General features: G+C 28.6%; 1 protein-coding gene and 1 non-coding gene across 2 annotated transcripts; one reads left to right on the forward strand and one right to left on the reverse strand.

Moving 5' to 3' along the window:
• The first annotated feature begins 754 nt into the window (after positions 1–754).
• On the forward strand, positions 755–17,723 carry LOC126678447 (L-type lectin-domain containing receptor kinase IX.1-like). Its single transcript, XM_050373345.2, has 3 exons — positions 755–1,041; positions 1,162–1,251; positions 15,754–17,723. The coding sequence occupies exons 1-3, from the start codon at positions 755–757 to the stop codon at positions 17,654–17,656; spliced, it is 2,280 nt and encodes a 759-aa protein (XP_050229302.1). The 3' UTR covers positions 17,657–17,723.
• TRNAE-UUC (transfer RNA glutamic acid (anticodon UUC)) lies at positions 14,430–14,501 on the reverse strand. Its single transcript has one exon. It is a non-coding gene; the product is annotated as a tRNA-Glu (tRNA).
• Positions 17,724–17,994: the final 271 nt, after the last annotated feature.

Here is a 17,994-nt window from a genome sequence, read left to right on the forward strand (position 1 = left end):
GCCACGTCAGCAAAAACGCCACTAAAAATGTGTTCATGTTATTTTTGAAAAAAAAAATGAAAGATGGTGCCCTGAATTGCCATGTTTTAAAGGTCGAGTTATTTTTGCAATTTTCGTGTAAAGGTGGTGATTTTATATGTAATTAACCCAAAAAAAAAGCATAATGGTGGACAAAAAATACTAATCTAACCAATCCAAAAAATTTAGTTTAAATTTAAATCTTTAAATTGTATAGTTTAAGTTTAGGTTTAGGTTTAGATTTAAGTTAACCGCAGTAAACCGCTTTATATAGGGTTTGTTTGGTTCAGTTGTTTAATGCAATTGATAGCCGATAGATATTAGATCGTTAGAAGATGTTAGCTCGTAGCGGCTTCATATAGGGTAATCTACATAAATCCCCCAAAAATGCTATAGTGTTATGTTTATATCTCAGCATTTTGATTTTGGCAAAAATCTCCCAAAAAATAAGAAAAGTTTTAAAAATCTCTCATAGCCCAAAATGGACTAAATAATATATAAAGTTGGACAATAATGCCCTTCTCTATTAAAACAAGTGACCCAGAAATAAAGTTTAGAAAAAGATATGTCGATGTTGATGTTATGGTGTACGATCGGCAAGGTCCTGCGATTCAAGTCTTCATCAAAATAATCTTAATATTAAAAGTGGGTTGAACAATCAGAATGGGAGGAGGAGCAATCATAAGAGCGGCGGCAAAAGCCGTTGGATTGGGAATAATGAACAGTGGAATCTGAGATGGTCGCCGGAGTGGGAGTGATGAACGGTGGAATCCGAGGTGGATTATCATCGTCAATTTTGTTTGAACAATCTGCTCACAACAGAATAAAATTACTTGTAGTGCTGAAATCAAATGGTTTCAAAGGCCAGTTTTTGAGATTGATGATTGGGAATTTGTTGGAATTTGAATCAGAGGAAATTTTGTCTCATCTAGATAAACCATTGTCGTGTCTCATGTTTGGAGGTCTATCTGCTATTGAAGAAGGTAGAGCTGCTACAAGTGAAGTTAATGATGAATTAGAGAAGTAAATGCTTTTTTAGAGAGAAAAATGCTTTCTTTTATAATTATGAAGGTTTTAAATTTTTTATTGCTTTGTTATAATATGTTCATGCTTCTGAAAGTGTTCTAATTGCAAACAATAAAGGTTTCTCATGTCATTATGCGGTAAGCATGATGATAAAGAAATCCTATGTGAGGTTGACACAAGACTGATGCCTTGGAATCATCTAAATTGGTTGGCATGTTTATACAATTACATGGCACACCTGCATTGTTAATTGAACTATTTATCACATATATAACCTAGATAATAAAATACAAAATTTTTAATAAATGTACATGAATATTTTAAATTACTTTATTTTGTCGTTTTTATATTTATTTTTAAAAGTACAAATTTTCTAATAATTAATTTGATTTGAGTAAATTAATATTAAATATAATCAGTTTATTAAAAAAAATATATTAGATTAATTTATATTAAATTGATATTAAATTTACATTAAGGTGATATTAAGTTTACATTGAGTCTATATAAGGTTCATATTGAGTTTATATTAAATTTACACTGACCACTACGGAAAATCTTAAAAAATTTACTTTCAATTTACTATAAGTTTATTTGTCATTTTATAATTTTATTTTTAATATTATAAACTATTAATAAATTAATTTGATTAGAGTAAATTAATTTTAAATTTATAATCAGTTTACTAAAAGTTTATATTAAATTAGTTTATATTGAGTTGATATTAAGTTTACATTGAATTTATATTAGGTTCATATTGAGTTGATATTCAGTATACATTGAGTTGATATTTAATTGATATTAAATTTACTTTGAGTTGACATTGAGTTGACATTGAGTTGATATTAAATTTATATTGAGTTTACATTAAATTTTTATTGTCTAAAATTTTATTTATATAAAATGTCAGTTAGGATTGTAAAGAGTAATAAGACAATTTTTATAAAAAAAAATAAAGAAAAAGGTGCAAAAATGACCCTCATGTATACCTCGTGTCTCTTGTTGGCACCTCGTGTATTTTGTATCTTAAATATGACTTTAACGTTGACAAAAAGTATAAAAAAACACAAAAAAATGGACGACATTAAACAGAAATGAGTAAGGATTAAACAAAAATATTAACGGAATGGTCATCTTTAATACCTTTTCAAGACGTTACGGTCATTTTTGAGATCTGAAATACATGAGGTTCTAACATGAGACACGGGCTATATATTAGGGTCATTTTTGCACTTTTTTTTCAAAAATAAATTAAGATAGTTCAGTTGATATAGGTTCACATCAGATTAACAAAAGGTTGATTTTCGGTTTTATAGACTGTCAAATACAATACACTTAAAGGAGATATTCAATTTGTATATTAGACTAAATTTAAAAATTCTCTTCATATAAAATGTCATTTAAGATTGTAAGAGCATGAAGACAAATTTTGTAAAAAATTTGAATGAAGATAGTTCAATTCATATGGGTTCATATTAGGTTCACATTAGGTTGATTTTTAGTTTTATAGACTATCAAATACATTTCACTTAAAAGAAATATTCAATTTGTACATTACACTAAATATCAAAATTCTCTCAATATAAAATGTCAGTTAAAATTGTAAAAGCAGCAAGACAAATTTTATTAAAAATTGAATTAAGATAGTTTAGTGGATATAGGTTCACATCAGGTTCACATTAGGTTGATTTTAGGTTATATAGACTGTCAAATATATTTCTCTTAAAAAAATTATTCAATTTGTGCATTACATTAAATCTCGAAATTCCCAATATAAAATGTCAGTTAAAATTGTAAAGAGAAAAAAGATAAATTTTATTAAAAATTGAATTAAGGTAGTGGTTTATATAGTATTCTTATTCTACAAGCTTAAATTATACAAATTGTTTTTCTTGTTCATTCATTTTCAAAGAATATAAAGTCTTTTTCTTTTTCAATTGCAAATTTCATACTTTCCAAGTGTCATCTTCTGCAAAATGAGACTAAATGTGTAAGATTTGAGGTGTTGAATAGAAATTTGAAAAAAGACAAGCCAAATGTTAGCATTACATTTTATCTGTATCAATGTTTTCCTTGTTTCCTGCTCTTATATATACTCTCTAAGGAAATTAAAAGCACAAGAACACAATTACCCTATGAATAAGATTGAAAATTACTTAAACAAATTGAAAAAAGTATAGCCTCCAACAACCGCCGGTTGTTGCTAGTTCCGTTTGCAGTTTCTGTTGCATCAACATTATTTCTAATAAAAAAACCATTCTTTTCACCATGAACAACCTGTTAAGCAATTTTTTCGAGGTTTATTTCTTAATTCTCTCATACCCCCTGATGTACTATTTTTTAAAGATGTCAACTTTAACCACACGAACGTCGTCTTATTCTCGCCGTCGCTGATAAATTACTCTCCAAATTCCTCATTCAACATTTTCACCGCCGCGGCCTCCTCTGCCATGATCGGAGTTTCGTCGGAAGTAGATCTTGTTGCGATGTGAAACGAGAAGAACAAAGCCAAGAAATAAAAGAATCGATCACCTCTCCCAACCAATCTATGTGCTACTCCGCTGTTCATAAGTCGAAGAGTTTTAGCTAAGCCACCATAGATTGCCGACCAACCATCGCCGACTATAATTAATGTAATACCCCATAGGTTTTCGGCGTGTTTCGTCTTATGTTGACCTTCCCGAGTGGAAATTTTGAGAGATTCGAGGTTTCGTTGTTGATTATTTTAAGTTTTTCAGTCAAAACTTTAGTGGGAGAGTTTGTTTTCCCTTGTTGATGTCATCTAGATATGGTGTTATCATTTATGTCAAGTGAAAGTTAGTGTTATTACTTTTTGTGACCAATTGATTTTGTTATATGTGAGTTGTAGCATTGAGTTATTGTTCGAGGAACAACCTGTTGAGTTTTGCTTACGCCAGCGCTCAAGTCGTTAAGCACGGAATTACTATGTTGTGGCTTGTGGTGCCATTTTTAGCATGTTTGTTATTCTGGATTTTATCGAAAACTCTGTGTGCGTGTTGTTAATTGTTGACTAGTTAAGTAATGTTGAGTTCCGTTGCTTTTCAAACTTCATGTTATTTTATCAAATAATTTTTCAGATTTTAAATATTGGTTTATATTGGGGTTTCTTTGGTTCAGGTTTGACTTGGGTCGCCTGACAAGTGATTTAAGCTTGGAAGTCTTGGTTGACTCGGCTAAGTACCATTTTGTTTCTTTTAAGTTGTTTTGCCAAATGGTTTGAAAGGTTTTCAGATTATATTTTCAAATGGAACTCAATAGGGCTTAACTGTTGTATGGTTTTGGTTTTATTAGTTACTTGATTGACGAATGTTCTTAAGAGACGAAGTTCATTACGCAGAATTATTATTATTGCAGTCCTTGATTATCTTGAGTATCTGGTTCATGACTTTTACGTTGGTTATGTGCATTTTGTATGTAATTTTATGTTGTGTATTATGTTAGTCGTTTTTGCGTTCTAAATTCGAGGACGAATTTTTAATAAGTTTGGGAGAATGTAATATCCCGTATTTTTTTTCAAAATTATTTAATTATAATTTTTGAAGTCTGTCAAGTTTGAGGTAATTTATTATTATTTTTAGGAAATATTTTTATTTAATTTTATTAGAGTCGCTCGTTGATTCGGTCGTGATTCGATTCGTGTTAGTTTGTATTATTAAATTTTATTAAGAAAAGGAAAAGGATAAATAATATGCCATGCATCCATAAGCTGCATGCATGCACTTCTTTTTACTTTTCCACGTAAATAATGGGCCCAATTGATTATGTACTTGGCCAAAGGCCCTTTGCAATTTAAGCTTCAAAAATTGAAGCAGAAGCTAACGTAGGAAGCAGTATTTAACTGCATTTGCTTTTAACTCAAACTCCTTATTTCAAAAACCTACAAAAAAGATATATTAAACAAACCCTAGCCCCCTTCAACATCATTACAATTTGAGAACAACACAACCGTCATACTTTCCTTTCCCGCTTGATTTGGTAAGTTATTTTCACATCTCTTTTCCTAAATTTTTCGATTCGATATCACTTTCGTCGATTGTAACGTATGTTGTTCTTCATGCTAGTCTCAAATCTGAGTTGGGTTTTGTTCGTTCCTTTATCTCGTTTTCTCTATCATCATAACGCTTTGACATCGAAATTGGTACGTAAACCTATTCATTTCTTGCGCCGTTTCGATTTGCCGAGTTTGTGTTCTTTTTAATGTTGTGCTCTTGTGTTGCCTACGGCTGTTCATGATTGATTCTTACTCCCTTTGTTACTAATCTTGAGGGCATGATTAGTGTAGTAGTTCCATCGTTTTGTGCCGTCACGAGTTCGGCCGTTTCTAGTTTCGGATTCGGCTGCTGTGACTTTATTCTTGGGTTGTTTGTTTGATGTCTCTATGAATAGGGTTGTATGGTTTGGAATTGTTACTGTTAATAGGTTTCTGAGATTGGTTTTGTTTTTCATGATTGGTGGGTTGTTGTATGATCATGGCCAAAACTTGAGATTTGTTTATTTTGAATGTAAGTGATGGTTAAATAATTAGCGTGGTCCCTATATTGTTTTGTTTTAAGTCAATTAATTCCTTAGACTAAATTTTAATTAATCACTTATATCTAATGTTATTTGATTTTGATTTTAACTTTCGAATTTAGTTTCAATTTTTTTGATTTGACAATTTGGTAACATTATTTTAAATCTAAAAATAATATTAGTTTTATCTATTATTTAATTATTTTTATAATATTAATCGGAAAACGATAATTATTATTTTAATTAAAAATTTATAATTACTTGGGTAATTATGAATTACTAAAATATTATTTTGGCGTGCCGATTTGGCTAAATTACAATTTAGCCCTTAAACGTTTTTTTAAACTTATTTAGTTAAGTTTTTGGGTTGCAACTCGGGTTACTTGAAATTGAAGATATTGAGAAGCGAGAACTTAATAGAATTTTTCTATTTGGGCATTATATTTTATTTGGATATTGTGAATTGTTCTGGATTGTTTTACCGTGGTTGTTGTTGTGCTAGTCCTAAGTGGTGTCTAGTACTCTCTAGAGTTAGGGTCTGTTTTTAATTATGATTTTAATATCTTGTTTAGACCCGTCGACTGTTCGTACTTCAGAGGCGAACCAGAATTAGATTGCTTGTCAGGTTTCACGTGGAATAGCGAGCAGTGAGTTTATATCTCTATTTACCTCTTTATTAAGCAATTATTATATTTTGTATATATATATGTATAAACAGCTTTTGAACCGTTTTCGGCATTGTGGATTTGATTTGGAACGTGCTACTCGATGGGCATCATCGGGACTGCGTGCGCACCGGTAATGATTATGGTATTGAGGTAGGTTTGAGATACGTCTCACCTTAGTGAGGGCACCGGTGGAAGATACGTCTCCTGGGCTCATTATTTATTAAGTGATAGTCGGGGATCGGTTATTGAGATACGTCTCACCGACACGATAATGGATTTAGAATTGTGGTTTAGGGTTTCATTGATAATGCATAATGAAAATGTTTTATTAAACGTTTTAAAGGTTTTCAACTTAATAAATGTAAATGGTTATATAAACTCTACTCAGTAAATCTTACCCCGTTGTTTTTCCAAATTTTCCAGGTTTATGATTTGAGCATTGGTCGATCTCCGTTTCTTCATTCTCGGAGGTTCTTTATTTATTTCAGAATAAAAGAGTCGAACTATTTTAACTCTTAGACTGCAGTAGTAGTATTAGTTGATTTATGACTTAGTCTTATGCTTATTGTTTTAGATTATTGTTTGTTGGTATAGTCCAACTATGATTTATCAGCTTTTGCATGATTACAGTAATTTTGGTATTATATATTGATTTGCCATGCTGTGGGAGTTTAAATTGAGATTAAGTATACTTTGAATACATGTTGCTTAAATGTATTGCTAGACTAGGTTGGAGTCTCGGTTGCCCCCGAGCATGTGGTTTTCTGCAGGTACATTGTTTTAAATGTTATAAATTGGTTATCCGCAAGGCTAGCTACGGGTTTTGGTACAACCATACCCATACCCTAGCGCCGGTGACGATTCATGAAATTGGGTCGTGACAGTAGAGTGCCGTCCATGGTAAGCTTTCAGAGGAGAAGAAAAAGGATTGATTGTGTGTATTACACACACAATAGTAATGTACAAGTGAAGGATAAAATAGGAAAAGAAATGTTATTTAGGTACACATGAAAACAGATTTTAAAAATTGAGAGATTACTGCAAAAAAAAATGTGAATCACTAATATAAACTTTTCAATTTTTGGGTGATTTGGTGTAATTTTCTCTTATTTAGTGAATTTTGTTGAGTTGTTGCTGGTTGTTAATAAATGATTAATATAGACGTGGTTTATATAAAAATATATTATTTAGAGTTCACATAAAAACTTAAGAAATAAAATTAACTAATATATAATAAAATTAATAAAATTTCTATTAAAAGAGCAATTAAAATTATTCCAAAAGATTATTTATTTTTCCAAATATTAAAAATTTCAATGAATACCTTACAAAACACATATTGCTCTCGTTACATAATGAGCAATCTGATTTTTTTATTTTTTTCATTTGTGTTGTTTTGCCTTCTACATAATTTTCGCTTGGTCGATCTTTATTAAATATATCAAAAGGCATATAATTTGGATTATCATCTAGATGTGAAAATGTCGGATCATCTTTGTTATTCAAACATAATTGTGCAATACCATTAATGTCACAACAATGTCTTTTTGTATATGAAATGAATAAGAAGACATCAATCGTAAAAACTTCTATCTTACTTTCCAAATTCCAAAAATTCTTTCAATGCAATTTTTGAAATATGAGTGCCACCTATTGAAAGATTCATTTAATCCTCTTTGTAGATCGCCGTGTCGAAATTCAAAAATAGATGACATCTAGTTTTTATATAAGGTGCGAGAAATCATTCTATTTGCAAATATTCAGCATCTACTAGATAGTATTTTCCTACATATATCTTAAAAATTATTAAAGTTAATTTTAGCATAATAAGAATAGCTTTTAAGCAATTTAATTATAAAATATACATGGAGGTGGTTTAGGAAAATTAACGTCTTTTATGGATAGCACATTGAGAATTTTGTCCATCATGTGTTGTTACTTCATATTCAGCCAACTTAAAAAGTAAATTGCATGTCAAAATTACAAGCAGCCATAATATGGGACGATGACAAAAATATTTAAAATTTTAAAAATATTTACAAAAATACCTGTTAACTTTTTTTATTTACAAAAATACGACTGATTTAAAATTAATTACAAAAGTACTAAAAAATGAAAATTAATTACAAAAGTACGATTTGTATAATGTCGGTATAATTATGGTATAATTTTGGAATATTAAAACTATAAATCAGATAACTTTGAAAATAATATTTGGTTTATTATTGGTATAATTTCAGTATATTTTCGATATAACGATTATAAATGTTTATATATATTTTCTAGTTGATAACATGTATATTTTTTTTATATGTATTTTTCACTATAGTTGGTAATGAAGTAGAAAATTTGTATATTGTTAGTATAATTTTAGTATATTGTTAGGTTAATATTTAGTATGTGATGTGGTGTGCTGTTGATGTATAATAAAATTTCAGTATATTTTGATGTGTACGCTCTTGGTATACTGTTGATATAATTTTGGTATATTATTAATTTAATTTTTAGTAAACGATTTGATGTAATTTTGGTAAATTTTTATTTAATATTAATAAAATCTCAGTATGTATAATGTTGGTATAATTTGGTATAATATTGATGAAATGTTAATATAATGTTAGTTTTTAGTATACTAACATTATACCCACAGTATACACCGTATGTTTGATATTGTTTTTTATTTTTTTGTACTTTTGTAAATATTATTAATATTTTTGTAAATGAAAAAAGTCAACATGTAGTTTTGTAATTATTTTCATTTTTTTTAGTAAATGGTGTAATTTTCTCATTATAAAAAATATAGGATTTGATTTTATTATATCAATTGAAAATCGCATCATTTATTTAATACTTCATAAAAGACTCTGTTAATTGTATCACTTAATCGTTGAAAACGTTATTGAGCTTGTCGATTTGAAGCTCCCACTAAAATAATAAATAAAAATAGGGTTAATTCTATATAAAATCACCACTTTTACATGTTTTTTCATTTTAATCACGTCCTTTTAAAAGTGTCAAATAAAATCATCACCTTTCATTTTTTTTGTAAATCTATCATCCATGAGGAAAATTCGATATCTTTTTCCTCCCAAATAAATGTTTTAATCTGACTAATACTCTATTAATACACAAAATACATTCCTCTTACTATTTTCTTATTGATTTACGGTTGTCGAGTCAATAAATATATACCGAATTTTCACATTCGTGATAGATTTGCAAAAAAAAGAAAGGTGCTGATTTTATTTGACACTTTTTAAAAGACTTAGTTAAAAAAAAAGGTGCTGACTTTATTTTGGAAATTGTCTCACATGATTTTTTTTTACGTTTATCAGTATTTAAATCTGATATTAATTAAATTTACAAAAATTAAAAATTAAATTAATAATATAAATAAGCTAAAATATATGATCATACAAAATAGACAAAAAAAAATTTATTAGTTGCAAAACATTTTCTTATATCCATTTTTTGAAATTCTCAAAATATTAAATAGGCATGTTTGTCAACCTATTTGACGCTATTTATTTAAAATTATACTCTTGACTTATCTAATTCTATTACAGGTGTGATATACATGGTTAATTATTATTTTGATGAGTAATATGTTCCGTTAATGTATTATTTATAATAATAAATATAAAAACTATAAATTTTATATGATAAATCATATATATATAATTTATTAATTAAATATTAATTATTTATATTTAAAATTGTTGAGCGTAATTTTTATATATTTATATTTATATAGATAAGTTGATACATATATAAAGACTCGATTTTGTTCATAGATTACAATATTGTGTATTTGATTAATATTATGAAAGATTTTAATTCGTTAATTAGGATTATTTCCAATAGTTAAAGTAAAAAAGATAATAAGTGTTAGTCGTTAATTAGGATTAGGAAAGATTTTTAATAGCTAAATTTCATACGTTATATAGAAGATATTTTTGTACATAAATGAAAATATTTCCCTCGTTAATACACTTTTATATATGTTATAGATTAAATTTTAATATTATAAATACTGTTAATTCTAACCTTTCATATTATAAAAATTATATGTTTAAAAGTAAAAGTAAAATAAATGTTATATTGCATACATCCTATCTTTTCAATTGTTGTATTGTGCAACTTGCAGTGATTTTTCATAAAATATAAAGTTAGAAAATATGTATTAAAACAACACCTTTTTATACATAACGACGTCAAAAAATGAAAATAAACTAGAGAAAGTAACAAAAATACCATAATTTTGGCTTTTGTTTTAACACTTTACAAATAAATTGATTTTCATTTCATTAGCACCACATTTAAGGAAAACATTACAACAACACCATGTGCTATGCTGACATCAGCATTTGACCCACCTTAACAAGTGCACCAGCTTTGCTGGTGCACCAAATACAATGACCCGCGCGTGATGCACGGGTCATTGTAGACCTGTTCATTTTTTTTATTAACTATATATTTATATAATATATTGAATTTCTATTATATATTTATTTAATATTTAGATTTTAGATATCAATACTAATGTTAATTTTAATTTTAAAAATATATTAAATTTAAAAATTATAAAAATACATAAATAATATAATTTTAAAAAATTAATTTTGTGAATAATAGATACATTGTTGGTACATACCAAATACGTATAAACTATATATCAGAGATATATCTATTGATGTATATTTAAAAAATGTATCTATCATGTATAGATTATGCATTTTCGATGTATCTATTATGTACATTTAAATATAAATATAAATATATATATATATATATATATATTATAAATTTATATTTTTAAATAACAAATATACATATTTTATACACATTATATACAACTCAAAAAATAAAAATGTATCTATTATTTATAAATTATGCAGTAAAAAATTATATATATCATGTATAAATTATGTATCAGAGTAGTTTTTTTAAAAGTATAATTAAAAATTGTATCTATCATGTATAAATTATGTATCAAACATGTATATTTAAAATATTTTAAAAATAAATTTATTAAATTTTAAAAATATATAAATAATATAATTTTTAAAAATAAAATTTTATAAATTATATACCAGATACATTATTAATACATACCGACCACGTGTTCAATACATAAATAATATATTTTTTTATGTATAGATTATATATCATAGATTTATCAGATATGTATAAAAAGTTTATATGCAATACATGTAATAAAACTATATATAATAAAACTTAAAAAAAGATGTATATAAAATAAGAAAAATGGATTAAATGATCGAATATATATCAAAAATATATCAGAGACAGAGAACTGTCAAATTATATCTAATATGTATCAAACATGTATCAAACATGTATCTAAGAAGTATCAAATATATCGGATATGTATCAAATATGTATCAAACGTGTATCAAACATGTATCGAAGAAATATCAAATATGTAATGAAAATGTATCAAATATGCATAAAATACATATGTAATAAAATTTTAAAAAATATGTACAAAAAACATGAAAAATATATCTATCATGTATAAATTATATATCAAATATGAAAAATATATATATCATGTATAATTACGAGATGTATTAAATATGTATGGGAGATGTATCCATTTTTTAAAAATATAATAACAAACTGATCGAACTAGTCGGTTGATTTAATTAAATCAATAAAAAAAATGTCTGAACGATCTAAATTATATATCAGAGATGTAGCAAATATGTATCATATATGTATCGGAGATTTATTGAATATGTATCGAATTTTTTTGCAATGGTTATTAAATAATAAGAATAAAAAAATAACATCACCATTCTCATATTCACTAGCAAAATAAGGGTTATTTTCAAAAAAAAATTAATTTTTAACTAAAATTTACCAGCTCTAAATGTTATGAACATGCACCAAACAATAAATATGTATCAGAGATATACCAGATATATATATTTAAAATATATAACAATTCTAAAAAAATTATAAAAACAAAAAAAGAATTTCGAATGATCGAATATATATCAAATATGTATCGAAATGTATCAAATTATATGTTTGATTATTTTTTAATTTTTAACATAATTTAACAATAGTCTATTCAAATATCTCGAATTTAAAATTATATTTTTTAAAATTTTATATAAAATAAACTCTTTTAATACGTTATATTTATAAAATATAAAAATAAATTAATGATCGAGTTTTTTTTGAATATTTAATATAAATATTTAATATTTAAATAAATATATATATATATATATATATATATAAAAATTTATATTATATATGTAAAAAACAATGTATGGGGACCTTTGGAAAAAAGGCCCCCTATTTATATATTATATGGGTAACAGGTGCACCATGCACCTGTTTCCCAAATAATTGTAATGACAGGTGCATGGTGCACCTGTTTTACTCAGCAGGCCTGACGCGCGTCAGGCCTGCTGGAAAGGGGAATTTAAAAAAAAAAAAACAAATTAAATCAGATTTTATATATAGAACACGTGTATGATAATAGGAAAAGGTGGTGTTGATGAAATAAAACACTCGTATTTAGTAACAAAGAAAACAAACTTAATAAAATTGTATTGTGTGAAAAGTGAAGTCTTTTTTTCTTGTTTTCTTGTTATTTTCTCAATAAACTACACAATGCAGAAAATTAAAAAGATAGAATGTGCAATACAATGTTTAGGTTGTTGTGTTCAAATTCCTACAGACGGAAAAGATTTGAATTTAAGTTGTAAACAACTCTTTAAATTAGAGGTGTGTTCAAATTTATAATTTTTTAATTTATATAAATATTTTATGTTTTATATTTCTTTTATTATAAATTTAAAGCATTTGATTTAAAAATTAATTAAATTTAAATTCAAAAAGATTATTGTGATTTAGCACAATGTGTTATTGCACCGGCATATAGCAAGTAATATATATTTGTACCCAATTTAAAAAAAACCCACCTTGAATTGTTTTTTCGTTTATATCCTGACCTTATAAAAAAATTATTTGTACCCAATTTTGAGTTTTTAAGTTTCATCTCTACCCAAAAGTACTAAAATTGTTTCTTTTCATTTGAAAAAAAGTTTAAAATAATCCTTTAATTTATATACTAATTAGACGTATGATATAACCTTCTATTTAATTGTTTTTAATTTCTTCATCCTTTAATTCATTAAATTGTCAATTATATTTTTGTATTGGGTAGAGATGAAACCTAAAAACTCAAAATTGGGTACAAATGATTTTTTTATAAGAACAGGATATAAACGAAAAAAATTTCAAGGTGAGATTTTTTTAAGTAATTAGGCCTTTATTATTCAAATTACTCTTAAACAAAGGAATCTTTCATACTATATTTTCTTTGTTAACATTTTTGTTTTATATTTAATAGTAGATTAATTTAATAATAACTACTAGCAATAGTAGTTTCTTTAAATTAAACATTTATTTTTAAAAATTATAGCTTAAATTAAATTAATTTGATATTCTAGCACTTTTCTACATATGTGAAATAATATGTATATGTATACATAAAAGGAAAATTAAAAATAAAAAGAAATGAAAGTATAAATAATTTAATTATTAATATTTATGAAAATCAAACAAAATAAAGAGTTACTATGAGAGAATTCGTTGGACTAAAATTAAAAATATTAATTTTTATTTATAATTTGCAATTTATTCAACAAAATATCTCTAATAATATTTTTTATATTAAAAATCAAATTTGCTGTACAAAACAAAGTACAAGCACTTTGTAATCTGAAACAATTTTATACAAAAAAAAAAAACAAATATGCAATTATCGAACACATATTTTTTGATAGAAAGAAAATATAAAATTTATTAAGAATTATAGAAGAACCAAGCCAGACAAATGGTTTTAATGGAAACCGTAAAATACCGAGAATTATGGTATTCGTCATGCAAATTATTTAAACATACAAAATTTTAAAAAATCTTGGAGAAAAATTAATCAAATTTCGACAAAAAAAATATAATGTAAAATATGTATCAACTTTTTTAAAATCTTTATACTTTTTTTAAATAAAACTACTATTTAAATTGAAACATTTGATTCCGGAACTTCACCAGTAGAATTAGTTTTGACAGTAATCTCAGACCAGTAAAGCTAAAAAGGCAACAGGATAAAGTATGAAAATGAAGGACAAAGACAAAAAATTCCGATGCCGGGAATCGAACCCGGGTCTCCTGGGTGAAAGCCAGATATCCTAACCGCTGGACGACATCGGATTATATGTTCTTAAACATTTCAAGATCGTAATAAATATATCATAAAAGTTGAAGACAAGGTTTCATTGTCCACAACACGTTGTCTGTGGTGTAAAAACATTCCTGACAAGAATTGAAGGATCACAGATGTGTACAACTGTATCATGTCATAATCTTATGGACTCTACTTCAAATTCTCGAAATAAACATATGATTAACCAAGTAATTTCAGGATGTGAGCAACATATATTATCAGATTTTCCTCAACACTTTCCTTTTATCTATATTATATCTATGCAACATAAAAAAAAAAGTTAACGTTGTCTTCAAGGCAATTCATCGATGACAACGATTCGATTTGTAAACCCTTTGTCTCTATATATAAACATGCACCGCTAACGAAACCATACAAATCTCCATTTCTGCTCTTTAATATCTAATGGTCATTCAATGTATTATCTTGTTCATCAAATTTTTAGGGTAGTACTATTCGCCGCCCCAAATAACCACCCACCGCCCAACTTTTGACCAAACTACCCTTAAATCATTTTCATTTTTTTAAAAAAAAATTCAATTCTCTCAAATCAATTAAAAACCCAACGAATATCCGAACGAATTTATAATAAAAATGTTAAAATCGACTAAAAATAAATCTAACAATTAATCGGTTTTAAATTTTTTCATTTAAAATTTTTTAATTTTTTTTTTAAAATTTTTTAATGGGCCATCGACGGGAGATGGCGATGGTCCAATGGACCATCGTCCAGCTTTGGCGATGGTCCATTGGACCATCGCCAACGCTGGACGATGGTCCAATGGACCATCGCCATCTCCTGGCGATGGTCCATTGGACCATCGCCAAACTCCTGGCGATGATCCATTGGACCATCGTCCAGCGTTGGCGATGGTCCAATGGACCATCGCCAGGAGATGGCGATGGTCCATTGGACCATCGTCCAGCTTTGGCGATGATCCATTGGACCATCGCCAAAGCTGGACGATGGTCCATTGGACCATCGCCATCTTAGGGCGATTGTCCATTAAAAAATTTTAAAAAAAAAATTAAAAATTTTTAAATGAACAAATTTAAAACCGATTAATTGTTAGATTTATTTTTAGTCGATTTTAACATTTTTATTTTAAATCCGCTTGAATATTCGTTGGGTTTTTAATTGAATTGAAAGAATTGATTTAAAAAAAAACTGAAAATAGGTTAGGGGTAGTTTGGTCAAAAGTTGGGCGGTGGGTGGTTATTTGGGGCGGTAAATAGTAGTCCACAATTTTTATTATTTTCCAATGCTGATGCACTTTCTTTTAGTATATCCCGTTTCAACCCTGGTGCTACCGACATAGTTTACGACGGGGATGCACTGGCATCAAATGGAGCTATCGAACTCATCAATCTGGTAGATTACACTTGCCGTATTGGCCACGCTACGTATGCAGAACATGTTCCTCTATGGGATCCTTCCACTGGAACACAAACTGATTTCACTACACAATTTTCCTTCAGCATTGATACTCTAAGTTCCGACTTTTATGGCCATGGAATTGCTTTTTTTCTTGCTCCTGTGAGTTATCAAATCATACCCAACTCAAACAGCGCCTTCCTCGGAATGGTGAACACTACTGCTAAGGTGGCCTTGTCTGAAGTCCCTGTTGTATTTGTTGAATTCGATACTTATGTGAATAAACAATGGGATCCGTCGGTGCAGCATGTTGGTATCAATAACAACTCTATTTACTCTTCTGTTTATGCAGATTGGGATGCAGGATCTTACAGCGGCAAAACTGGTACTGTGTTGATCACTTATAAGAGTACTACTAAGGTTCTGACTGTTTTCTGGACTTACGAAGAAAATCCAGTTTTTCCGAGCAATAATTCACTGTCTTATGAGATTGATTTGATGAAAATCTTACCACCATGGATCAAAATTGGCTTCTCAGCCGCGACGGGCCAGTATATGGAGAGAAACACCATTCGCTCGTGGGAATTCAGTTCAACTTTGGTCGCTACAGAACCAGAACCTGAGCCAGAACCAGATCCGAATCAGCCACACAGGAAAAGATCAATGCTGGAGGTGTATTGGATAGTGATTGTCGTAATTACAGGGTTTTTCTGTTTCGCGTTCGGAGTTTTCGTGACAATGAACAGAAGAATTATAGCTGAAAAGCTAATATGCTATGGAAAGAGAAGTAAGTATGCTGGTGCTTCTGTATATACTGAGCTAGAGAAAGGAGCTTTTCCGAAACGTTTCGCTTACGCGGTGCTTGCTAAAGCTACTAATAGCTTCGCAAGTGACAATAAGTTAGGCCATGGAGCATCTGCAAATGTTTATAGAGGAGCATTGACTGATCCCTGCTGCATAGTTGCTGTCAAGAAAGTTTTTGCCGAATCAGACGCTCTTTTCGTGAACGAAGTAAATGTTATAAGCAGTTTAAGACATCGAAACCTGGTCCAATTCCTCGGATGGTGTCTCGAACGAGGTGAATTCTTACTTGTTTATGAGTATATGCAGAAAGGTAGTCTTGCAGATCATCTTTTCGGTAATAAAAAACCACTTCCTTGGAGCTCACGGTACAGTATCATGTTGGCTGTGGCTTCAGCTCTTAAATACCTTCATGAAGATGCAGAGCAAACAGTTCTTCATAGAGATATAAAACCTGAAAATATCTTGCTACGAACCGATTTCACCGCGAAAGTCGGAGATTTCGGGATTGCGAAACTTGTCGATACACAGTTGAAACCTGAAATAACAAATGCTGTGGGTACTCCAGGTTATCGAGACCCTGAATATGAGAGAACAGGAGTGGCTAGCGAACACACGGATATGTACAGTTTTGGAATTGTTGCGTTAGAAATTGCAAGTGGCAAGAGGAACCAGAGAAGGGGGGCTAGTTCAGTGTTAATAAATGAAATTTGGAGTTTGTATAAACAAGGAAAAATGGTTGATGCAGCTGATAAGAGATTAAAGGCAAATTTTGATGGGAAAGAAATGGAATGTTTGATGAATGTGGGATTGCTTTGCACTAATCCAACGGCGAGAGAAAGGCCGTCGGCTAGACAAGTAATTCAGTACCTTAACTTTGAAGCAACATTGCCGATACTTCCAGCAATGATGCATGATCCTGTGTTTCCTTATAACTCAGAGTTGGAAGGCAGGAATACTCGGTGACCATCAAATTCAAAAATCCGATATTTTTGCCCAATGATGAAGTTGGTGCTGCTGACTAGAAATATGTATTTCAGTTACGGTCTCTTTGTTTTCTACACATCAATTTGTGAAGGCCAAACCCATCCCGGGATCCCTCTACTTTTTTTTTTCTTTTTTTCAGGAGGTCACTCTAATTTAATCTGGCGTTTATGCGTCCTTATACTTTCATTTACCTTGTTATTATACCCCTAAACGGATGGCATGTGGAGAGTGTGTCACACTCTCCGTTAAATAATAAAATTCTATTAAACAATGATGTGTCAAAATAAAAAATATAAAAAAAATAATATAACTAAAAT

The sequence above is a fragment of the Mercurialis annua genome, linkage group LG4 (genome assembly GCF_937616625.2).
Source record: "Mercurialis annua linkage group LG4, ddMerAnnu1.2, whole genome shotgun sequence".
NCBI lineage: Eukaryota > Viridiplantae > Streptophyta > Magnoliopsida > Malpighiales > Euphorbiaceae > Mercurialis > Mercurialis annua.

Bases quoted from the DNA above. Each gene is read 5' to 3' on its own strand.
- LOC126678447 (XM_050373345.2), top strand. From the start codon at position 755: ATGGTCGCCGGAGTGGGAGTGATGAACGGTGGAATCCGAGGTGGATTA. The intron at 1,042-1,161 runs GTAAATGCTTTT...CAAACAATAAAG, and splicing joins GTTAATGATGAATTAGAGAA to GTTTCTCATGTCATTATGCG. The intron at 1,252-15,753 runs GTTGGCATGTTT...GGTAAATAGTAG, and splicing joins CCTTGGAATCATCTAAATTG to TCCACAATTTTTATTATTTT.